This window comes from Trachurus japonicus, unplaced genomic scaffold (assembly GCF_045865225.1).
Source record: "Trachurus japonicus isolate A0001 unplaced genomic scaffold, Traja_1.0 AP030763.1".
In the NCBI taxonomy this organism is placed as follows: domain Eukaryota; kingdom Metazoa; phylum Chordata; class Actinopteri; order Carangiformes; family Carangidae; genus Trachurus; species Trachurus japonicus.
The window spans coordinates 63,675-88,481 of record NW_028220896.1 but is presented as its reverse complement, the minus strand read 5'-3'; the positions used below and the strand labels follow the sequence as shown (position 1 = coordinate 88,481).

The 24,807-nt window shown below is 41.9% G+C and overlaps 1 protein-coding gene across 1 annotated transcript in view; it reads right to left on the bottom strand.

Moving 5' to 3' along the window:
* Positions 1-1,130: 1,130 nt before the first annotated feature.
* LOC146960015 (cleavage and polyadenylation specificity factor subunit 3-like) overlaps positions 1,131-24,807 on the bottom strand; it is an 83,987-nt gene continuing 60,310 nt past the window's right edge. Inside the window, exons 2-14 of the mRNA XM_085772701.1 lie at positions 15,545-15,634; positions 15,267-15,417; positions 13,389-13,564; positions 12,581-12,739; positions 11,729-11,875; positions 8,896-9,048; positions 7,733-7,841; positions 5,416-5,514; positions 4,031-4,125; positions 3,404-3,491; positions 3,210-3,276; positions 2,913-3,009; positions 1,131-1,313 (exon numbers count right to left, since the gene is read on the bottom strand). Coding sequence (XP_085628827.1) covers positions 1,167-1,313; positions 2,913-3,009; positions 3,210-3,276; positions 3,404-3,491; positions 4,031-4,125; positions 5,416-5,514; positions 7,733-7,841; positions 8,896-9,048; positions 11,729-11,875; positions 12,581-12,739; positions 13,389-13,564; positions 15,267-15,417; positions 15,545-15,634 — 1,578 coding nt within the window. The 3' untranslated portion in view covers positions 1,131-1,166. The remainder of the gene's footprint in view (positions 1,314-2,912; positions 3,010-3,209; positions 3,277-3,403; positions 3,492-4,030; positions 4,126-5,415; positions 5,515-7,732; positions 7,842-8,895; positions 9,049-11,728; positions 11,876-12,580; positions 12,740-13,388; positions 13,565-15,266; positions 15,418-15,544; positions 15,635-24,807) is intronic.

Here is a 24,807-nt window from a genome sequence, read left to right as displayed (position 1 = left end):
ATGTCAGAGCTCAAAGTGCCTTCTCTTCTCTTCTGTGGTATTCAAATGCACTTGTCAGTATTTTTAATATTGTGTCTATCTGTGTGTGTGTGTGTGTGTGTGTGTTGAGTCCTGTACACTGTGATGTGTGTGTCTGTGTGTTATGTACATGCTGACGATCGTCTGTATTGATCCAATTAAAGGTCGGTTGCGAGTCATGTTGTTAACGTCACTGTGTCGTCGTCGGACTGAGGCGTCCGCTCAGTCTGCCCTTTCACAATAAAACGTTCTACTGTCTGATTTAAAGTGCTGATCGATAAAGAGTTTTTATTGATATTCTGATATTTTATCAACTCACGTTTCTTCCTGAGCTTTCAGCAAGATCTCATGGTTCTCATTAATGGATCATTTGTCAAAAACATTTTTAAACATTCTGCTTTAATGTAATTTATTGACTATTTTAATCTCTGGTGATTTTATTTTTATATTTTAATCTAAAAATATCAATATTCAGACCAAGATGAGATCGACTTGCATCATAAAAACATAAAACCTGTAGCCAAAAAAATATTAAAGTTAGTGTAAAAAAGAAAATACTCTAAATTATTTATCAATAATTAAAATATTTTGCAGATAAATTCTTGTAGAAAATCTAAATTAATGAAAAAAAAAAAAAAAATTCTGCCTCCAGTTTCTAAAATGCAACAATTTTCTGCTTTTATTTAACAATACGAACATTTTTGATGATTTTAACCTTAATTTTGTTTCATAGAAAACAAGATGATTGATAAATTATCTGCAGTATTGATGATGTCATTGTTGTTTCACTCACATTAAATCTAACTCACTTTTTATCTTCGAGGACAGAAACTCAGTGACCCTCTCTCTCTCTCTCTCTGGACAAATGTTTATTTTCCTTGTGAAGAACTCAAACTTTTGTTTTATAGACAAATCAAGTACAAAAACAATCAATCAATAAAGGTATTGGTGGTCCGTCTCCTGAAGCCGATTCCTTTGGAACCAAGTTTCCAACGAAGAAGCTGGAAAAACTCAAAAGTCCTCGAGTCAAAGAAATGAACGAACGAACGAACATCTGCATCGGTCCGTTATCGACCGATTATTGGTGATCGATCGATACTACGAGGACTGAAGAGAGTGACAGAGAAACGCCAGTTCATCGTCCACCGCTACATCACCGACGGCAACGCGCTGCTGCTGCTGATGACATCACAGAGGGGGCGTGGCGTGAAGGCGGGGCTCAGGGCGTCGTAGAGACGGTGGACGGCCACTTCCACCATCTCCCTCAGAGAGTCGTCGTCCGCGCAGGTCACGGCCTGAGGGTCAGAGGTCACCATGGTGTTATCAGCTGATTATTGAGTATTGATTTATACCATTATGATGAACCAGACGTTAAAGGGATAGTTCAACATTTTGGCAAATTCTCCTATCACCATAATTCCCTTGGTCGACCAATAGTCGTCATTAGTCGACTAATCATGTCACGACTTCCTGTATCTGGCCCTTCAAATTAAAAGCCCTATAGCCTTTCATATACAGTTCAGCAGAGGTGGCAAGTAACGAAGTACAAATACTTCGTTACTGTACTTAAGTAGATTTTTCAGGTATCTGTACTTTACTTGAGTATTTATTTTTCTGACGACTTTTTACTTTTACTCCCTACATTTATACGCAAAAATATGTACTTTCTACTCCTTACATTGTAAAAACAGGCTTGTTACTTTTTTTTTTGACACGACGTAAAAGCACCGGTAAAAGACGTGACGAACTAGAGAGGGAGGGAGGGAGAAGAAGAGGGAGGAGGGAGGAGGGAGGGGGGGGCGGTAGCGTAGAGAGAACCGAGTTACCAACTTGTACTGTAGCAGCGACATGGAGGCAGCAGCATGGAGGAAGGAAGCGATGGTGGTCGGACTATCCGACGGGGGGGTTGAACACCGTACAATCTGCGCAATATAACGCATTTACCGTTTACGAGCGGCAAAGCGCAACCTGTCCATGCGCCCGTGTCTGTGTGTACGCGCGGTGGTGACTGGCAGAGATGAGAGGTGATGAAACGCTGTTTAAAAATTTGTGAGGTCTGTGGCGGCCCAAACGTTGGGAAACACTGTCTCTGGTCAGTTCAATCTTGATTATTCTGTCTGAACTTTTTTTGTTTAACAAAATTATCAAATTATGTAGGTTTCATTAACGGCAAAAAATCATTTTTACTTTTTACTTTTACTTTGAAAGTACATTTCAGAGCCTGTACTTTCTTACTTACTTACGACAGCAATCACTTACATAGAGTGTTTGGTCCGAAACATGGGTCTGTCAGTCACTCTGCTCTGCTGTAAGCCGAGGAGAAAACTTTCCTTGTATCCTACAACCTTTATCCAATGAGGAGAGAGAACGGCATAAAGGGGCAGTCCTCTCTGTGTGTGCAGCCAAGGGATGCGCGTGAATGTGGTGACGTAGGGACGAGGGCGGGGACTGCTAACTCCATCTGCTGACAGGAAGTTAGCCAAAACCACCGGATCGCTTACTTCTGCTTTAATTTTAACCAGACACGGCTCCAAATGTTTTTTTTTTTTCCTGCGACCAATCGACCAATGAAATTTTGGTTGGCTAATGATTTTTTGGTCGACCGGTGCTTGGTCGACTATTTGGGGGCAGCCCTATAAATTCTGTGCAAAAAGATGTTGAAACAGTTTTCAATAAAGTAGTGAATTTAAAAGTACATGGGTTCTGTTTTGTTTTTGTTTTTTTAATCGTGGTATCGAATTAGTATCGAGAATCGTGGAAATTCACAGATATTGGTTATCGACTACTGAAATTCTGGTATCGTGACAACCCTAATACTGTAGGCGACTTTGCCAAAATATTGAACTATCCCTTTAATGTTCGTGTATAGAATAGATGTCAGACGCTGGACTCACTCTGGTCTCTGGGTCGATGCACGCCGTGACTCCGTCCACCGTCACACTCAGGCTTTTACTGTCTTTGAAATTCACGCAGTCGTCCCCGAACATGTCGCTGAAACGGAAAAAAAAAACATTTTACCAGGTGAAAACAGAAAATCTTTAATCTCTACCTTCATTTAAAAGTTTTATTCTCTTATATTTGGATCAATTAGGTTTAATTTTAACTTAAAAAGTGTCAGATTCTACAGTTTTGTCAGATATTTTAACCATTAAAACCATTTTCGAGGTGTAGCTACAGGTGTTCAGACTCACTGCAGCATCAGCTCCAGTCGCTCGACGAACAGCTCCATGTCGAACGTTTCCTTCCTGCCCTCGTGGACTGAAACAGACAAACAAACAAACAAACAAACAAACAAAAAAAACAAACAAACAAACAAACAAGCGTCAGTAAAGTTTCTGTTCATCAGTGAAATTAAAATAAATTCCCTCGTGATGCGTTCACTGACATTTCTGGGCGGTGGGGTTGGACTGGACCTCCAGGATCACCGTGGTGACGGCGTCTGCGTACATGTCGTTGAGCGGGTTGGCGACCCACTGAGACGAGAACATTTTCATTATTATCATTATTGATTTATATTGCTGCATCAATTAGTTCATAGAGTTTTTTACTTCAATTGTCTGTTGTTTTTACATTTTTCTCTTTGAGTTTATTGGTGTTGAGATTTTTGAAGTGTTTGAAAAAGTGTGATAAAAATAAAAAATTGTCATAATTATTGTATATATCTGTATAATGAATGTATTAACATGTAATAACTGGTTAATAATGTATCTGTAACCAGGTCTGAGTGAGATCTGTGTCTAAAAACATAAATAAAATTATAAAATATACAAAATAGTTTGAAATAAACATGTAGAACAAATACTGAGCATTAATAAAAACCTGACTGCAGCTACATAATCATGTCATAAACTGTATATTTAATGTTTCTAAACTGGTTTAAATAAAAACAGACGTGTTCGTGTGCTCAGAGTTAATAAAGTTTTGATAAACAGGTCAGTTTTAGCCACTTCAGGCGACATGTGGTGGATGATGATGAGTGTAAAAAGTGTCGTGTTGCGTTCGAGTGTCCGACCTCCAGTACGACCATCCCGGCCTCGTGAACCAGCGTGATGCTCTTAAAGATCTTCACCGTGATTTTCTCCGTCCCCTCGACCTGCTCCACGTCGCCTGAAACACACACACACACACACACACACACACACACACACACACACACACACACACAGAGGAAACAGGAAGTTACAGCTTCTACTGCAGCATAGATATATATATATATATACTGACTAGATGCCGCGTTCCTAGGCAACTCTATTGAGTGGAATACGTCAACGCGGCGGCCATCTTGGTCAGGGGGAAGCCGTGTCTACTTACTGCACTAGTCAACAGAGGCAGACGTCTATCAACCATTAAAATCGCCATAACTCACCAAATATTCAACCGATTTTCAAGCCGTTTGGTTTATTATAAATGTCAGACATATGTTTATGATACAACAACAACAAAAAATCTTTGAAAAATTTTTATATATTTTTTTTAATGTATTAAACATACACTTACATACTCAGACACACACCCACATGCATAAACACACTGAAATGTGTTCTACAAGGGTCTGACTGCTGGTCAGATGTATATCATGTCTATGGTCAGAACCCCGGACCAAGATGGCGGCCGTGTTGACGTACGCTGAGAAGCAGAACGCGGCATCTAGTCAGTATATACTATGGCCCAATTCCAATCCGACCCCTCACAGACTCACTGACTGAGAGGCGCATTAACGGGAAGTCCGTGAGTGTGTGAGGGCTGTTCCATTGTCAGATCATCAAGTCAGTGAGTCAGTGAATGAGCCCTTACTGCCCCCTTACCCTAGGGGTAGGGGAATTACCCACAGTTCATAGCGTTGTGAAGTCAAACACATGAGATGCCGTCGGAACGCAAGTGTTAAAAAAAAAGTAAATTACCACACGTAGTCAGAGAGAGCTCCGCCGCTCTCTTTATTGTTAATGGACAGGAGCAACAACCAAAAAAAAAAGAAAGAAAGAAAGAAAGAAAAGAAGAAGTTTACTGTCAGTATTAACGTGCAGTTTGTGATTATTGATGATGATTTGATCAGATCTGATCCGGGAACATTTTGTTTTGAGTCCGTCCACCTCACACACCTTGTGCGCGTTGAAAGTACGGTAAATTATCGGCCCAAGACCGGAGTCAACAACATGTTGTTGTCAAGGTAACATGTCGTGAGAGTGGGTAAGTGCTGTTCCATTCATATTTACAGCATCTGGACCCTCACAGACTCTCACACTCTGTCACTTACAGCTGACGTCACTTTAGTCAGTGAGGGTTCAGGGCTTTAAGGAGTCTTTAGGGGGCGGATTGGAATTGGGGGTATATCTATGCTACTGCAGGAGGAGGAGGAGGAGGAGGAGGAGGAGGACGAAGGGGGCGGAGCCAACTCACCTGCGAGGCTGCGCAGCTGCGTGACGAGCAGAGAGATCGGTCCAGTGAACGGGATCGCCTGAGTCTGCTTCACCGTTCCCATGGCGAGGTCGGTGTAGTCTGAGGAGGAAGAGAGGAGGAGGAGGAGGAGGAGGAGGAGGAGAGGAGGAGGAGAGGAAGAGGAGGAGGAGGAGGAGGAGGAAGAGGAGGAGGAGGAGAGGAGGAGGAGAGGAGGAGGAGGAGAGGAGGAGGAGGAGGAGGAGGAGGAGGAGGAGGAGGAAGAGGAGGAGGAGGAGGAGGAGGAGGAGGAGGAGGAGGAGAGAGAGGAGGGAGGAGGAGGAGAGGAGGAGGAGGAGGAGGAGGAAGAGGAGGGGAGGAGGAGAGGAGGAGGAGGAGGAAGAGGAGGAGGAGGAGGAGGAGAGGAAGAGGAGGAGGGAGGAGGAGGAGGAGGAGGAGAGGAGGAGGGAGGAAGAGGAAGGGGGAGGAAGGAGAGGAGGAGGAGGAGGAAGAGGAGGAGGAGGAGGAAGAGGAGGAGGAGGAGAGGAGAGGGGAGGAGAGGAGGAGGAGGAAGAGGAGGAGGAGGAGGAGAGGAAGAGGAGGAGGAGGAGGAGAGGAAGAGGAAGGGGGAGGAAGGAGAGGAGGAGGAGGAAGAGGAGGAGGAGGGAGGAGAGGAGGAGGAGGAGGAGGAAGAGGAGGAGGAGGAGAGGAGGAGGAGAGGAGGAGGAGGGAGGAAGAGGAAGGGGGAGGAAGGAGAGGAGGAGGAGGAGGAGAGGAGAGGAGAGGAAGAGGAGGAGGAGAGGAAGAGGAGGAGGAGGAGGAGGAGGAGGAGAGGAGGAGGAGGGAGGAAGAGGAGGAGGAGAGGAGAGGAGGAGGAGAGAGGAGGAGAAGAGGAGGAGGAAGAGGAGGAGGAAGAGGAGGAGGAGGAGGGAGGAAGAGGAGGGAGGAGGAGGAGGAGGAAGGAGAGGAGTCAACTCTGTTAGTCACTCCATCGTTCATGTCTCTACTTCTCTTTCTGTCTTCATCCTTTTCTTCACTCTGTCTTTCTTTTTCTTTACTTTTTTGTCACTTCTCTCTCTTCTGTATTTCTAAGTATTTCTTCTCTCTTTCTGCTCGTCTTTTTTCTTCCTACTATCTTTTTCTTTCTTTGCCTTTTTTGTTTCTTTTCTTTCTCTCTTTTTTCTTTGTTTCTTTCCTTCTGATTATTTCTTTCTTGTGTTTTCTTTCAATCTTTCATTGTCTTTCTTTCCTCCTCTTTCTCTCTTTTTCTTCATTTCCTTCCCTCTCTTTTTCTTTAGTATTTCTAAGTATTTCTTCTTTCTTTTTTCTTCCTACTATCTTTTTCTTTCTTTGCCCCTTTTGTTTCTTTTCTTTCTCTCTATTTTCTTTCCTTTTGATTATTTCTTTCTTGATCTTCCTTTTTTCCTGTTTCTTTTCTTTCTCTCTGATTACTATTTTCTTGGTCTTCCTTTCTTGAATTTCAATCTTTCATTGTCTTTCTTTCCTCCTCTTTCTCTCTTTTTCTTCATTTCCTTCCCTCTTTTTTTCTTAAGTATTTCTTCTTTCTTTTTTCTTCCTACTATCTTTTTCTTTCTTTGCCCTTTTTGTTTCTTTTCTTTCTCTCTATTTTCTTTCCTTTTGATTATTTCTTTCTTGATCTTCCTTTTTTTCCTGTTTCTTTTCTTTCTCTCTTTCTTTATCTTCCCTCTTTCTTTTTTCTTCGTTTCTTTCCTTCTGATTATTATTTTCTTGGTCTTCCTTTCTTGAATTTCAATCTTTCATTGTCTTTCTTTCCTCCTCTTTCTCTCTTTTTCTTCATTTCCTTCCCTCTCTTTTTCTTTAGTATTTCTAAGTATTTCTTCTTTCTTTTTTCTTCCTACTATCTTTTTCTTTCTTTGCCCCTTTTGTTTCTTTTCTTTCTCTCTATTTTCTTTCCTTTTGATTATTTCTTTCTTGATCTTCCTTTTTTTCCTGTTTCTTTTCTTTCTCTCTTTCTTTATCTTCCCTCTTTCTTTTTTCTTCGTTTCTTTCCTTCTGATTATTATTTTCTTGGTCTTCCTTTCTTGAATTTCAATCTTTCATTGTATTTCTTTCCACCTCTTTCTCTCTTTTTCTTTCTTTCTTTCTTTCTATCAACCAACCAACCAACCAACCAGTCCAGATGTTGAGGTTTACTTTCTGTGACAGAAGCAGCTTGAAACATTTGATGACAGATCAATAACATTAAAGATTCATCAATTATAGTAAGTGTTTGACAATACACACACACACACACACACACACACACACACACACACACACACACACACACACACACACACACACACACACACAGACTGACTGGAGAGGTCGGACGGCGTCAGGATGTGGTAACTGAAGTTTCTCTTCACCAGGATCCCGGAGACTCTCTGACCCTGAGAGCACTTCTCATCCGCCAGCACGCCCATCACCTGCAGCACAGCAGAACGGAGCAAAGCATGCTGGGAGTTAACAACACGGCCCACACCAATACAACAACACACACACACACAACACCAGTGTTGGGTAGTAACGCGTTATTAGTAACGCCGTTACGTAACGCCGTTACTTTTTTCAGTAACTAATAACGTAACGCGTTGTTTTTTTAAATCAGTAACTCCGTTATCGTTACCAGACGCTGCGTTACTCCGTTCCTTTCCGTTCCTTTGGTGAGGTTTTACAGCGGCACACACTTCCCATTACATTGTAGCGATCAATAAAGTTTCATTGAATTGAAAGAAAGACAGAGCACACTGCAACACTGTGAAAAACAGCGCTTGGTGGCCGCCCTCTAGCGTCCCACACGTAATCAAACACGCTCCATGAAGAGGACTGGACAGGTCAGGTCAGGGCATGACGGCGAGCTAAGGTAACGTAGCTAACGCAGCATCCGAGACCGAAGCTGTGTGTCAGTTCAGGCTGCAGCCCCTGAACTGGGGCACAGCTCCAGAGTCACAGCGAGACACAAGCACCCACTCCACCGAGCAGCAGCGGTTAGAGTCCGACAGACGGACGCCTGAAACGGTAAACACAGCTGATCGATCGAAAGAAATTACCGCTGGAGTGAATTTAGTACTTTCCGTGATTAAATCGGGTTCTTGAACGTAACTCGGTCAAAGTAGTATCCTCAAGATGTTTGCAGTTCTGTCATGCTGCTGTAGGCTACATGCTGACATCATGCTGCATGATGATGATGATAAAATTTTAAAGATAAAAAACGTTTTTTCATCAGCATCAGTACAGAACTGAAATGATGTTAGAGGGGAATTCAATCAACCTTTATTTAATGGGAGCATTGGGGAAAAAAAACGTTTTAAAGTAACGAAAAAGTTACTTTCTCAGTAACGCATTACTTTTTGGTTAAAGTAACTGAGTTACTAACTGAGTTACTTTTTTAATGAAGTAACTAGTAACTGTAACTAGTTACTATTTTCCAATAACTAGCACAACACTGCACAACACACACACACACAGACACACACACACCTTGGCCAGTTTCTCTCCTCTGAAGTTCAGCGTCACGGCTTCAGTGTTTCGCGGGTTGTGGACTTCGATGTGAACCTCGTCGTTGTCTTCGTACTCTCGGATCAGAGCCGCCTTCAGCCGGGCCATCTCGTTCTGCTCGCCGTGCACCAGGATCTACACACACACACACACACACACACACACACACACACACACACACACACACACACACACACACACAAACTGCATTAAAGAGGGACACTGCAGGTGAATAGGGAAAAAAAATAAACCAACAGATTTCACCATGAAACTTCCCAAGTTTATCACTTACATTAAGACAAATATTTTTTGTATTACAAGTAGGGCTGCAGCTATCGAATATTTTAGTAATCGAGTACTCTACTGATAATTACATCGATTAATCGAGTAATCGGATAAAACGTATTTTTGCTTGGTTAAAGAGCAATTATGAATACACAAGAGAAAATAACATATTTCACTTAAAGCAGAAGTAAGTGGTCCGGTCGTTTTGGCTAATGCTGCGTTCCAGGCAGGCTTTTGAAATCGTAAATTACAGCTTCAAGTCACAACTTACGACTTTGTAGCGTTCCAGGCAACCCACTCGTGTTTTTCCGACCTGTTTTACCGGTGAAAGTCACTATAACGGCCACTCGTAACTTCTGACCCGTGAACTCGTACCAGATCGAACTGGTACGACTTCACGGTCGGAAAAATACGAGTTTCCTTGAACGCACCATAACAGTCCTCGTCGCTACGTCACCACATTCACGGCGTCCCTTGGCTGCACACACAGCCCTGCATGCCGTTCTCTCTCCTCATTGGATAAAAACTGTAGGATACGATAAATGTTTTCTCCTGGGCTCAGAGCAGAGCAGAGTGACTGACAGACCCGTGTTTCAGACCAAACACTCTATGTAAGTGATTGCTGTCGGAAGATATAACTATTTAAGACTTATATTAACACAAATATATCACTTACTTCTGCTTTAATAATGAATGACCAATTGGTTTCCTTTTGTAGAATCAACTGTTTTTATTTCTTAAATTCACAAGCAAGTATTTTCTGGTCTTGAAACATTACCAAAGAGGCGACTGCTAACATAAATAAGAATAAATAAAACACAAATAAAAATAAATAAAATAAAATTACTTTCAAGATATCAAAAATGTTTTCTGCGGAGATGCTGCAATATGGAAGACGTGCTGTTGTGGTATGCAAGGGCCGTGTTACAACGAATACACGTCACAGTGTTCTCCTTTCTGTTCAGTCGGAAATGCTCCTACACTTTCGACATTTTCTGTCTTTTTATATCGCCTTTTTCCTTCTGTTTCATCATTGCTATTTCTCCTCGCCTCTGCCATTTTCCAGCTCCCTCAGTCAAACACCCGTACGTCCCAGGTACGTCCGCTTCCTCCTCCTCCTCCTCTCTTCCCCGGTCCCCCCCCCCCCCGCAACCCCCGCATGCCGTGGGGGCCCCGCCCCCGCCCGTTAAGCCGGGTTTCTACCGAATGAACGGTCTTTTTTTTTTTTTTTTTTTTATTACACCGCAACATATGGTTCACGTTAGAGCACTCTAGTTCACGTCATGATAACTTCTGTATTTTGGCCATTCAAGCTTCCATAGTCCTTTTCTTTGTTTGATATTTCAAGAGACTTTGGGTAAGTAGCCTAACCATGGATAGCTCCTAGGCAGGATTGTTCTGCTGTGATGTTGCCACCGTCACCCCCCCTCATCGCAGCCATCGCGGCCATCGTCTCGCCGCCGCCCCCCCCCCCCATCTCCGCCGTCATCCACGGCGGACGGCCGCGGGGGGGGGGGCGTGCACGGTTACGTTCATAGGTTACGTTACGGCGCACGTTGTGCCACATTGACTAGTCCGTGCGGCCGCTTGAACTACAATTAAATTAACGATTCCTCGAGGCAGAAAAAAATCCTCGGACCATTTTTTGTAATCGAGGTACTCGAATTACTCGAGGAATCGTTTCAGCCCTAATTACAAGTTTTGTCAAGTTTTATGTTTAAATATGTAAATGAGGCAATATATGCGCTAATTTGCATACATTTCCAGAACCGAAATCTGAACAATGGATAAAGAACCTTTCAAAATTCTTGTTTTATTTTGTTGACATATTAGAGTCAGAAGTTTTTACAGAGGAGGATTTTGGATATGTCTTTGTATCACTCTGTAAATGAGAAAATACTGTCACCAAGTTTCTCCATGTTTTTATGAATAAAATGTTGTATAAATCAGGCTGTGGATGATATATCAACAATCCCCTCAGGAAAAGCCTTCAGAATATAGAAAGGGATCAAACTGGAAGGTTTGGTGTCTGTAAGTGCTGCTGAAGTGGAGATTTCGGGTCCAGAGTCTGAGGAAAAACTCATTTTGAGAAAACGGCCTTTAAAGACTTGTACTGTAAAATTCCATAGATCATTAATGTGAATCGCACTTTTACGATTGGTCGCGGATACGGAGGAAACGACAATTTTTGGATCCACATAATTGTTCAGGAGAGAGAGGGAGCTTTACAGTGATACCTGACATAACTTTTGGTGAATTTAGGAGAAATCTACTGATGAAAGAGACAAAATGAAGTAAAATAAAAAACCTTAATGTGGATTTTCTACCATTTCTTTCCACTTTTCTGAGAGAAAAATATCCCAAAATCTCAAAATTGATCAGTGCATGAAAAAACAGTGTTTTTGCCTGTTAGTGTGTCGCATTAAACCCAAAGGATCCAGGAACATCGCTTTGTGGATTTAATTAAATAGTGTGGATTTAAATAGTGTGTGTCTGTGTGTGTGTGTGTGTGTGTGTGTGTTGTTTTTACCACGTGCGGCGGTTTGAGCGCCCGGATGAACTCGCTGGTCTGCTGGTAGTCGGTGTGAGCGGAGAAGGAGATGTAGTCGACCGACATCTTGAGAGGAAGCTTCTGTCCCGACATGGTGGCGATCTCATCAGGCTCCGTCATGATGTGCTGCAACACACACACACACACACACACACACACACACAGTATATTAAATAACCTGTATGAAAAGTTTCATCATTTAAAATAATATAAAAATATTATTAAAAGTTCATTAAATCCCAGCAGCACTTGAACGCAACACGACACACTCTTCTGATCGGTCCTACGTCGTTAACACAGGCGTCTGTCACAGATTCAGATTCTTGTTACGCAGCCACATTAAACTCAACATTATCAATAAAACTGACCGGACTGATCCAATACTGGGAATATCTATTGATGCCGATCAATAATATAATTTAAATAAGAGTCTTATTTCTGGTTTTTATTCAGATACACACACACTGTAAAAGATTTTGTTTCAGCAATTACACTGTTCTCAGTCAGAGTTATTTGTGTTGCTGTTCTTGCCATCGCAGTTATTATCTCCAAACTATAAGATACCGATTAAAGGAGAAGTTATGAATAAAGAAAGATGCATTTGGGGCAGACAAACTAATTTTACAGCTGTTATTGTCTATTTTTATTTATTGCTGTGATTGTTTATTTGATTTCACTCTCTCACTCTCTGTTGTTCTTAACTTGTCTCCAAAAGTGAACACAGACCTGACATTTCTAAAAACCAGTGGAGGAAACGTTTCACTTCCGGTGATAATAATTTTTTTTTAAAACTGCAGAAGGGACCCGAGGTGTCGCAGGTTCGATTCCCACCTTGGCGAGCGTCCCCTCCACGCAGTAGCCGGCGATGATGACGCCGTTCCTCTTGTCCGTGCACCAGCTCTCAAACAGCTCCCGGGACAAACCGCTCTGCATCATGCCGGGCGACGCCATCACCACGCTGGGCCCGATGTCGTCGAAGTGGTCCATGCTCTGACACACACACACACACACACACACACACACACACGTCAGAAAACAAACGACAACGACAATGGAAACAGGCAATAGCATACATAGGGTTGCAAAATATCGGGTATCGGGTAATATCGGAAACTTTCTATGGGAATAAACGGGAATAAATCCGAAATTTACAAAATTGAAGGTTGGCCCTTAATAAGCAATTAGTAATATTTTACTCAACATTCATGTTTTTGTTGTTCAGTAAAATAGCTGATTGTTCATACAAGAATTAAAACTTGATAAAGTTCTACTCACAAATAAATCTGTTGAAATGTCATGTTTTTTTAAATTGTATTGTTATTTTGCATGGATGTCTGCTTATGACGAAACAAAATATTTACATTTATGTTTGGATATGATACAGTTTGTTTAAATTACCCCAAATTTCCAGTTAATCCCCATAAATTCCCATAATTTCCCATAATTCTCATGGATATTTTCCAATTTGGAATAAAAAACTGGAAATTTTCCGCCCCTTTGTAACCCTAAGCATACACAACGTATACACTGACAATACACTGACCAAAACAGACAAAACAGAAAACAAAGGACAGAACAAACCTGACGACACAATAAAACAGGACAGAAAAGTAAAAACAAAAACAAAAACAAAACAAACCTTCAGGTTGCTGATGTGCTTGAAGACGAAGGGGTTGTTGATGTTGATGGCCTTGCGGATCTTGTCGTTCATGGCGTTGATGTAGGTCTGGTACACGGCCATGCACTTCCTGGCCAGAGACGAAGCGTAGAAGATCGGGATGTCGTGGAGCTCCGGGTGGTTCTGCCAGTACTCGTCTGGTCCACACACACACACACACACACACACACACACACACACACACACACACACACCACACACACACACACACACACACACACACACACACACACAAAAAAAGATAAAGAACCTACTGCTATGAGTATAGGGATTATTATGGCAATGGACCAATTTGCCAAAATGTTGAACTATCCCTTTAAGGTAAAAATCTTGCATAGTTCCTCTTTAAAGGTATAGTATGTAGGAATTCCCCCCATCTAGCGGTGCGGTTGCATATCTGAACGTATTCTTTATGTTGCATTCAGGTGAAATCGGGCAGACGTCAGACAGACAACAGACGCTGCATGTAACAGGATAAACAAGCGTCTATGTAAACAAGTGATCCGCCAGCACGAGGCAAAACAATACAGGCGTAGCAATATGTTGTCATGGTGATGTCGTATTGTTTACCCGACCCACGTTTTACCGGCTTTCTCTCGTCGAGTAAAATGACATCCGGTTGGTTTGCCGACGGCCGTCTGCCTGACTGCACCTGAATGCAACACCAGTGCCTCCGTCCTTCCTCACACTACACAGTGGCAGGGCCGTTGTATAGGGGAGAAAGGTGATGATAATTCTAGGGGCCCAGCGCCCAGTGGGGCCCATAAAAAACCCCAGTAGTCTAATCTTTGTATGACTGATTTATTCTGTGTAAGACCCTGACTAATACTCATAGTACACTGTAAAAACTCAACATCTTTCCAAGAACATTTGTCTTATTTCTTGTCCAAATGTCTCATTTCTAGTCAAAGCTAATCTCTTTCCACTTAAAATAAGACTCATAACCTAAAAATTAACTTGTTTTTAGATAATTTTCACTTGTTTCAAACTAATTTTCACTTGAAATAAGTAGAAAAATCTGCCAGTGAAAGCAAGTTTTTAAAAACTTGTTCCACTATCATATTTTTTCTACTTATTCCAAGTGAAAATATGCTTGAAAGAAGTAAAAAGTGTCTAAAAACAAGCTACTTTTAATATGATGAGTCTTATTTTAAGTATAATGATATTTGTTTTGACTAGAAATTACATTTTGACTAGAAATAAGACAAATATTCTTGGTAAGATACTTGGGTTTTTGCAGTGTAATGTTGCATTAGCATCAAAACAAGGTAGGCTACTAGGCTAAATAAAAAATGATAATACATACGTAGTCTAAGAAAAAAAACTGGAAAAGTTAGGGGGAGGGGCCCACTTTAGTATTCTTTAAGGGGGCCCAGAATTCCTAGCAACGGCCCTGCACAGTGGTGACAGTTTTAACAGGCCGAGCCCACAGCTCCGCTGAGTTTCCGTGGTTACCTACGGTCACGCTGCAACATGGCCGCCTCGGTTCGGGGCGTCGCCCACTCATGTATTTGTAACGACTTGTAACAACTCATTCTAAGGTACGAGAAAGCTTTCATTTGTATGCGGGTGTGATTCGACTTCAGTGAAATACGTATTTATGAAAGCAATATTAGATTTTTGCTACTAAAAAGCCAAATAAGTTACACACTGGGGCTTTAACGAGTGTGTATGGTGAATTAAAATGTTTCTGTGTGATCCATAGACAGAAACACGTCCCTTAGTTTAATCTTGTAAATAAAACTTGAAGCCTGAATTTATTTTTCCCTCAGCTGAAGGGAAAGCGCCACTCTTAGGTCGCCGTGCGTCGTCATGGCGTCGTTGTTGCCGTGGTCTCACCGAGGATGAGCAGCAGCTCCTGCGCTCGGCCCAGAGCGAACACGGGGATCAGACATCGACCTTCTCTGTTGACGATGTCGTGGACCGTGTTGCAGAACCGAGCCTCTCTCTCCTCCCGCTTCTCGTGGATGTGAGTCCCGTAGGTCGACTCCTGACACACACACACACACACAACAAACACACACACACACACACACACACACACACACAGGTTCAATGTTAAGTGTCTGTGCTCTGTGTTTAAATAAAGATTGAACAGGTTGAACGGCTCCACTCACGGTGATGAGGATGTCTGGTTTGACGCTGGGGATCTCCGCCGCCATCAAGTGTCTGTCCTCCTGACGGGAGAAGTCTCCTGTGTACAACAACTACACACACACACACACACACACACACACACATATACAGGGATGCAAACGGGTCAGGACCAAAAAAGAGAGGTATTGTCTGGCGGGGGGGGGCTCACCATTAACAATATCACAGAAAAGTCAATTTCCAGTAGTTCAACCCCAACCAAGTATTGAGTGCATATAGATGGACAGTTTTCAAAAGGCCAACATTTCTATATTAAAAATGCTTTAAAAAAATAAAAACCATTGCAATATTTCAATTTTGGAGATACTGATTTTTAGGTCTTCACTGAATGTTAGTCATAATTATTACTATTAAAATAAACTGAAGAAATAAAGACATGGGATTTAACATCCCATTCGGTGTGTAATGGACATATAGGCCTATATAATGTGTTAGTTTCACTTTAATTGAACACATTCTACATGGCGGAGGCGACGTCTTTCCACTTAGGGCTTCCTTCACCTCTGAAACGGGGCAGAGCTCCGTGGAAACACCTGCCTGACACAGCAACGTAGGGAACCGTGCACGTCCGTGGAGCTGTGCGCCGCGGACATGCACGGGGGGAAAAAACGGCGTCACCGCTTTGGGTAACGTGCGTGCATGTCGCGCGTCTACATTGGAGGTCGGCTGTTATCAGTATAATCAGAGACCATGAATGAGTTCGCCTCACGTGATTGTCACTGTCAGCCTGTTAGAAAAACATTTTACTGACCCGAGCTGAGACGCTGAGACCCCCCCCCCTCAAAACAAAAACTCTTCGGATCTGAACGATTCACACAAGTCACCTAATTGACCCTTCGCGTAAGCCCCGCCCCCTTGGTTACTGTTGCTACGCCGGGCAAGCTTTCACTCCCAGCCATGCTCCTGGCAGTATTTGGTATCGATTTCAAAGGAAATATCAGCAAATTTCTGGATAAACTGTTCTGAGATAATAGAGAGAAGAAATCACAAAGAGCATTCATAGTTTTCAGTGACGTGACTCGCGCAGGAGGATAAAACATCTGTTCAACGACACGACTGGACAATGTACAGAGCAGCAGTAAGGACCGGTAATTTTACCGTCTATCAACCCACCAAGACTTAGGTCATCTCACTGGTCATGAAACGTTGTCAAACTCTAAGTTTTTTGGGCGATTGTGAACCACATACAGTTTTCGCTGCTGTTTTGTTTTCTCCCACCGCTGTATCAGTCAGTGAAAGCAGTCCCTGCCTGGAGGATCCCTCGCCTAAAAGCCCAGGTAAAAGCCCTAAAAGTACAGCTGTCATTTCGGAGGTGAACATATGGTTTTCCCCATATCTACACTTGCTCAAGTCGAAAAAAAAAGTCCGCTCATATCTGAACATCTCTATATTGCTTCTGCCGCCGCCGCCGCCGCCGTAGTAGCAGCAGCAGCAACAACATCCTTCTCTACAAACAAATGTTTTTCGTCCTAGTCTCAAAATGTGTCCACAAAAGCAAACGTAATGACTCACTGCTGAAAGCTTGCCAGGCCTGTAGTTACGGTTGCTAACGTAGGATTGGACAATAGCCGTTTGTGGGAGGAGTTGGCGAAGGGTCAATTGGTCATGAAAAAAGCGAGTTTCGCTTTTCGGCGCGCTGTTTGCATCCCTGTGTGATGTTCAGGGACAGTCAGGACAGTCTGAGGACTGACAGCTCTGAGGTTGAAGTTTATATTAATGCACCATGACACTGTGGCAGGTCTCTGTACTAGGGATGTGAATCTTTGGGTGGCTCACGATTCGATTCCGACTTTTAGGGTCACGATTCGATTCAAAATCGATTTTCGATTCAACCGATTCTTGATTTTCTTTTTGCGATTTTTAGTTTGCTTTATTAACACCAGACCATGTGAAAACGTTGAATGATGATGATGTCTACAGACTATTATATCAGAAGCCATATTTCCCCCCCAAAAATGCACATCACATGTTTCAGATTTATTCAGCAGCAATATATTCGAACCATTTTAAAGTTAACTGCTACATGAAGCTGATTTTATAGGCTACTCTCTTTTCAAAAGCCTGGACTGAAGGATGTGAATATTTGGGTGTCTCTTCGATTCAAAATCAGTTCTCATGCACATGCACATGGACATGTAGCCTATCACCTGTAACAAAGGCTGCTAAAAAAAAAAAAAAAAAAAGAGACGGCACTCTGCTCTCAGGCCAGCTCACCTGCAGCCTGTCTGCAGCGCCACAGAGGAGCTGTCAGAGCTGCTGCTGCTGCTGGTCCTCTCTCTTCAGCCTGCTGTTTGGCTGCACTTTGTATGAGTTTAAAAAAGTGAAGATCTAACGTCACCTGAGCACCGATCAGCTGATCCAGAGCGCAGTGGATGTGGCTGCTCACACCGTGTCCTAACTGGATGCGACGCGAACGAGCGTCCGACAATCGCGTCACATCTGACGCTCTCTGTCCACACTGAATCCGTGCGTCTGTGGGAATGGAAGCACATCAGCTGTGCGCTCGCCCGCTCGACAGACTGGAGACGTAACTACCCGGTTAAAAGATGGGTGAATTGTGCCTTTTAAACAGAAAACAAGTTTCTTGAAATATAGAGCCAACAGCAAGTTGTCTCTATAGTGTAGGAACACGAGTTGTAAAAAACATAATGCAGGGTTTTCTGTAACATTATAAGACGGCGCACCGCCCCCCGCCCAAGATGAATGAAGAGGCTATTAAAAAAAAAAAAAAGTCCGCTAGTCTCCTTGAAGCGGCTGTTATGTGTCTCTCTCTGGCGGTGTCAGCTGATGTGCACATCTGCAGCAACCCAAACAAATGCACATGTTACTGTTGACTGGCTCTATTCCAGCCACATGATTGGTTCGACGCGGTGGAAATCTCATTATCATTGGTTATTTGTATTGTCTGCCAAAACATGGATGAATGAAACATATCGACCACGTCTCATATTTCTATTGAGGAAAAGTTATTTCACAATTTATAGACACAACACCGACAAGCACTGAGAGCCGCATGTTGCAGTGACGTTATATAGGCTATAAAAAAAAAATCCGCAAATAATAAGCCGACGAAAAGGTGCAACTTGCCACTTAACTTCTTGTCGATGTATTATTTGCGGGGGCTTTCGGGGGATCTGCTGACGGTGGAGGATCTGGGACTGATTCACTGTGGACCACCACCAGTCTGATCAGGTCCATCACAGCACAGCAGCTGCAGCACTGCCCCGCTGTCACATTACTCTCGCGTATCAGCTCAATCTGTTTACATTAAACCGACATCAGGAGAATAATGAGAATTATGATTATATATTTGTTTCGAATTTTGGCCCCTGGATCATGATTTTTCGCATTCTTGGTTAAAAAAAAAAAATCCTCTAAAAAAAAAGACAGTTGGGATGCATAATGTGTCTCATAACACTGTGCGTCACGCTAGGGGTCGGTGGTGTTTTATTCTAGGGGTCGGTGGCGGCTGTGAGACAGCAGCGGCTCCACGGTGAGGGGGGGGGGGGGGCAGCTTCTGCTCACCTGACTCTGTGCAGCTTCTTCATTAAATCCAAACAGTCCGACACAGCGACGCACTGCTCCTTTGACTCTAAAGTCTCTGTAGCTCATCAGCCCGGAACTCGCCGACATGGATCAGAAGCGACGGCGGCGTTTGGCCTCAGTGTCTCGGACTTCCAGAGCAGCTACAGCGCAGCGTTGTGACCTCAACCATGGTTGATGAGAGCAGAAATGTTGTTGTAGGCCTGTGCATATTCTCATTTGTCCAGGTCATAGTATTTCAAAGGAGGTTACACACTTTGGCACACACTTTGACTTTTACTTTTATTTATACGTATGATGCTTCTTTTTTTAATGTATGATTTGTCTAAGTATGATATGTGTTGAGTGGGATTGTGATGATTGTTGAGCTGCTGTGCAGCACAAATTTCCGCAAGGACAATAAAGGTCTTTTAAGTTAAGTTTAAGTTAAATCGAAAGCAACTGGACTTATACTGAGTCTCCAGACCAGTTAGTTGGACCAGTCCCAGCCTGGTCAGATGCTACATGAACTGATGAAGCCTCTTGGATGAGAGGTGAAACGTCTTCCTAGACAAATAACTAAGTCCAGTTGAACCTGCTTTGAAAAAAAAAAAAAGTTGTTGGCGGGCTCGTGAATTTTTTTTTGACACGAGTCAAAAAGAGCGATAAACCGCGTATCTCGCGTTTGGTCGCGCGTCACAACTCGAGCGAAAAAAAAGCGTTCCTCGTGTTTGGTGGGAAGCCCCTTGTGGGTCTTCCCACCAAACACGATGAAATAGACGAAGACGCGAAGGTCCCGTCGCCCAAAAAGAATCGCGTGTATTGCGTCGCAAAAAAAAAAAGTCGCGTCTACCGCGTCGCGCGCCTAATCGCGTCTCGCGCCTAATCGCGTCTTTGCGTTACGGCCTTTTACACCGCGGACGTAACGAATAAACGGTGACGGTGTGAACGAACAACATAGAACAGGACCAGACGTGGCGTTGTTTCCTCTTTTCACCGACAGCTCCACTCTCCCTTACTTACACTAACTACTGTTATTGTTGAGGCCAGAGAATTGTGGGATTTGTAGTTTTTGACCAATCGCAGGTTGTGCTCTTTCTTTTTGTGATTTTCCTGGTTCACACATGTATTTTTTTTTAGGGGCAAATGCGAGTGAAATGCTCGTCCATGGTGGGCATAAGAAAATTTAAGACCTGTCTAAAATGATTTAAGACTTGAACACAATAATTCAACAAATTTAAGACATTTTAAGGCCTAAAATTTAGATTTTCAAATTTTAGACTTTTTAAGACCCCGTGGATACCCTGTTATTTCATATAAAAGTTTAAGTGCATGCATATTTTATGATGCTGTGTATTTCAGGTGTAGGTTAATATACACACACCTCAGGAGGCCTGTTGACTGGTTAAAACAAGGTAATCAGTAGATGGGAATTAACTTCAGATTTAGTCACGGATCACCTTCAAACTCTCCTTGTCATGATATTTGAATTAATTATACATCAACACCAGCATATATAGGATTAACACAACATACAAATGAATAAAATGATCTAAAAGTATACATTTGTTTATTATTAATTGGATTATTCAACAAAATGTTAAAATTATAAAACCATCCTTCAACTTAAAGCCCGAGGCGACGTCTTTAAACAGTTTATTTTGCTCATCAAATGAAGAGAAATTGACTCTGGAGCCTGAAGTCTGTGATTATTGATTAGGATTTTCAATCAATCACTTTTTAATCAAAACACAGCTGCGTTTTAATCTTCACTGTTTCTGCTCCAACTAAGATAAATAAATCATAATAACATCTGTTCTTTGTCGCAGCAGAGAGAGTGAATCACTGCGATTCATATGTTTATAATTAGGGCCACGGGCAATCGCACCGGGCACTGGTCCCAACAGCTATGAAATAGCTGCAGGGACCAGTGCCCGGGCACTACTGTTATTGTGTGGATTTTTTCCTAGTTTTTATTAGTGTGACTGCTGAAGCAGTCACACTATTGTTCTTCTGTTTGGCCAATTTCTTCCGCCTTTTTACGGTCTTCTTCTAGTCCTTCATACTTTGTGCTATTTCAACAATTCATATATCAAAACGTGCAGCTTCTTTTGAACTTTATCGGCATTACTTTTCTCTTTTTAACTATTTATACTTTTTCAAATATTTAACTTTTTCTGATTTTTTTCAGCTTTATAATGTGTGTGTATTGCGTCTAACGAGCAGAGCCAGAGTGGTGTCAGAGTGGAGAGAGGCAAAAAAACATTCTAGAGTTTTTCTGGCTAAACTGTCAGCATGGCCACAAATTAAACTCTAGACAAATTATTTTCTCCAGTTTTGTAGCCACACTTGTCTTCTGGCTAAAATTCTGGTCAAAGATGCAAAGAGACTTAGATAATAATTTTAAATATTTTTTAAATGCAGCCAGGGAGCTCTCTGCTCTCATTCAGCTCAATGCATTTTTTTCACATCAGCAGGAGAAGGAGCTCAACTTTGTAACTTGCTGTTAAGTGCTTTTTAATTCATTTTAATTCACCAAAAAATAGTCACATGTCACAAAAAAGTCCTCTTCGTACTTGGTGTGGCTAATTTATATTAATTTATTTTTGTTTTAAGCATCATTGAAAAATCTCACATTCATAAAAGTCTCAACCTCTCTTCTTGACAACTCCACTGTAGTGTAGGGGTTAGGGTAACTGCCTGCCAATCCTAAGGTCACTGGTTCGAAACCAAGGGAAGAATTCTTGTTATGTTATGTTGAATTCTGCTCTCCTCCCCCGCCTTCAATTGGTTACAGGTGTTTGTTAACTCCTTGATTACTCGTACCAGTTTGCAGCACATCATCACATTACAATGAATGACAACAGTCTTGAAAGCAGTGTGCTCTCTGTAGCCGAGTGGCAGAGTAAAGGTTTAGTGATCATATGGTCACGGGTTTGATTCCTGCCTCAGTCATTTCACATCATTGCTTGACTTTTGATTCCAATTATTCAGCTGTCATTGGACAGTCTTTGATTCCTCATAGTATAAAGCTCATTGTAACTCAGGTTCTCTGTGGCCATATGGTTAGTGTGTTAGGTGTTGTGCTATTTCAACAATTCATATATCAAAACGTGCAGCTTTTTTTGAACTTTATCGGCGTTACTTTTCTCTTTTTAACTATTTATACTTTTTAAAATATTTAACTTTTTCTGCAAATTAAACTCTAGACAAATTATTTTCTCCAGTTTTGTAGCCACACTTGTCTTCTGGCTAAAATTCTGGTCAAAAATGCAAAGAGACTTAGATAATAATTTTAAATATTTTTTAAATGCAGCCAGGGAGCTCTCTGCTCTCATTCAGCCCAATGCTGAGAGTTCTCCACAACTCTGTCTGTAGTCCAGTTGGTTACAGGTGTTTGTTAAGAGACGCATTAATTGCTTCTGCCACCGTTTGCAGCACATCATCACATTACAATGGCAACATGCTTATGTCTGTGCTCTCTGTGGCGAAGTGGCAGAGTAAAGGTTTATTGATCATGAGGTCATGGGTTCGATTCCTTACTTTTTTTTTTAAGCAGAAGCCAGTGATCCTCTTATCAAAGGTTTTCTTTACCCCTCACATACTGTCTCTGTCTGTAGCCTAGTGGTTAGCTTGCTGGTCTGGAGACCTGAAGGTTGCTGGTTCAAATCTTGCCTCAACAACAATTATAGTGAATTATTTTCCCAGTCGTCCTCTGTTGACTTCTGATAACTTGCTTCATGTTGAAACTGCTGCTCTCAGCCTGAAATTCACAGAAATTTTCATTCTAAGTCATTCAAGCTTGACTCTCAAGCTTTCTTGATGTTGACAGTGTGCAGATCATTAACAGACAACAGTCTCTGCAACTGTGTGTGCACCGTGGCCTAGAGGCAGAGTGAAAGTCTAATGACCATGAGGTTGTGGGTGCGAGTCCGACCTTGGTCAAACATTTGTATGGTGATCACTGCTTGCACTATTTGCTAATTCTGCAACAGCGTTCAGTTGCTATCAGCAGTCACACCATTTCCATTCTTGGAAATGCTTTTTCTAGTTAGTGTGAATGCTGGAAGCATTCACACTATTGTTATTCAAATCTTTATACTTATTATTATTATTAGTGTGAATGCTGGAAGCATTCACAGTATTGTTATTCTGTTCGGCCATTTTGTTTCTTTAAACTTATTATTAGTGTGAATGCTGGAAGCATTCACAGTATTGTTATTCTGTTCGGCCATTTTGTTTCTTTAAACTTATTAGTGTGAATGCTGGAAGCATTCACACTATTGTTATTCAAATCTTTATACTTATTATTATTATTATTATTAGTGTGAATGCTGGAAGCATTCACACTATTGTTATTCAAATCTTTATACTTATTATTATTATTCTTACTTCTTTCACCCTTTTTCTGCGTTTAACTCCTTCTTCATACTTTGTGCTATTTCAACAATTCATATATCAAAACGTGCAGCTTTTTCAGGACATTTATGCTATTATTTTTCTCTTTCATACTATTTATACTTTTTAAAATATTTAACTTTTTGTGCAATTTTTTTCTCATAGGAAATACATTGAAACAGTCTTCAAACTCTTCAAATCTTCTGCTTCATTCAGCCTCTAATAGCTTCAGCATACTTTCAGCTACAGACTTCATTCAACTTTTAAACTGTTCACAAACCTTTCCACTAATCAGCTATATCTCAGCTTATTGATATCTTCAACAGTTTCAGATATATGTATAGTTTTAAAATCATTAAAATTTCTGACAAAATTCAGATTTAACATGAAAGTCAATGGGACGGAATGTTCGGACGTTGGCAGTTGGTAGAGTGACAGAGGGTCTAAAAATCCTCTCACATTTTTCTCTCTATCCTGTCAGCACGGCCACAGATTAAACTCTACACACATAATTTCGGCCACGTTTGTAGACAAGCTCATCCTTGATCTCTTCATGTGCTCAAAAAACCAGAGAGACGAACACAATTTAAACTGGGAGCCTCCGAGTGCAGCCATTTCCCTCTCTCCTCTCATTGACTCCCATTCAAAAGTAGGAGCTGATTTTCTAAACGTCCCAAAGTTTCCAACCTGCGACACAATCAACAATTTTTACTCTAGAAACACCAAAGTGACATGGACGCGCTCAGCAAGGTCTTATGGTTCGGAAAATGTAAACCTTTTGCTCGTACTAAGTACAGATTTGTCGTACATTAGATCTGTTTGAGGGTGTCACAGAGCAGTTAAAGCCTATGGTTAAAGCTGCCACCATACCTTAAAGCCACCAGCCAACAGTTACAAGGTAACCTCAACATGGCAACCTCACCATGGTAACCTCACCATGGCAACGTCACCATGGCAACGCACACACATTCTCTCTATTTGACTGTCTGTCGGTCACACACACAAATGGACACACACTGACCATACACACATATCCAACACACACACACACACACACACACACACACACACACACGGACACACACACACACACACGGACACACACTGACCATACACACATATCCAACACACACACACACACACGGACACACACTGACCATACACACATATCCAACACACACACACACACACACACACACACACACACACACACACACGGACACACACTGACCATACACACATATCCAACACACATATAATTTTTATTAGAGTAATTTGAGTGTACTTAAAATGTTAATTTTTCTTT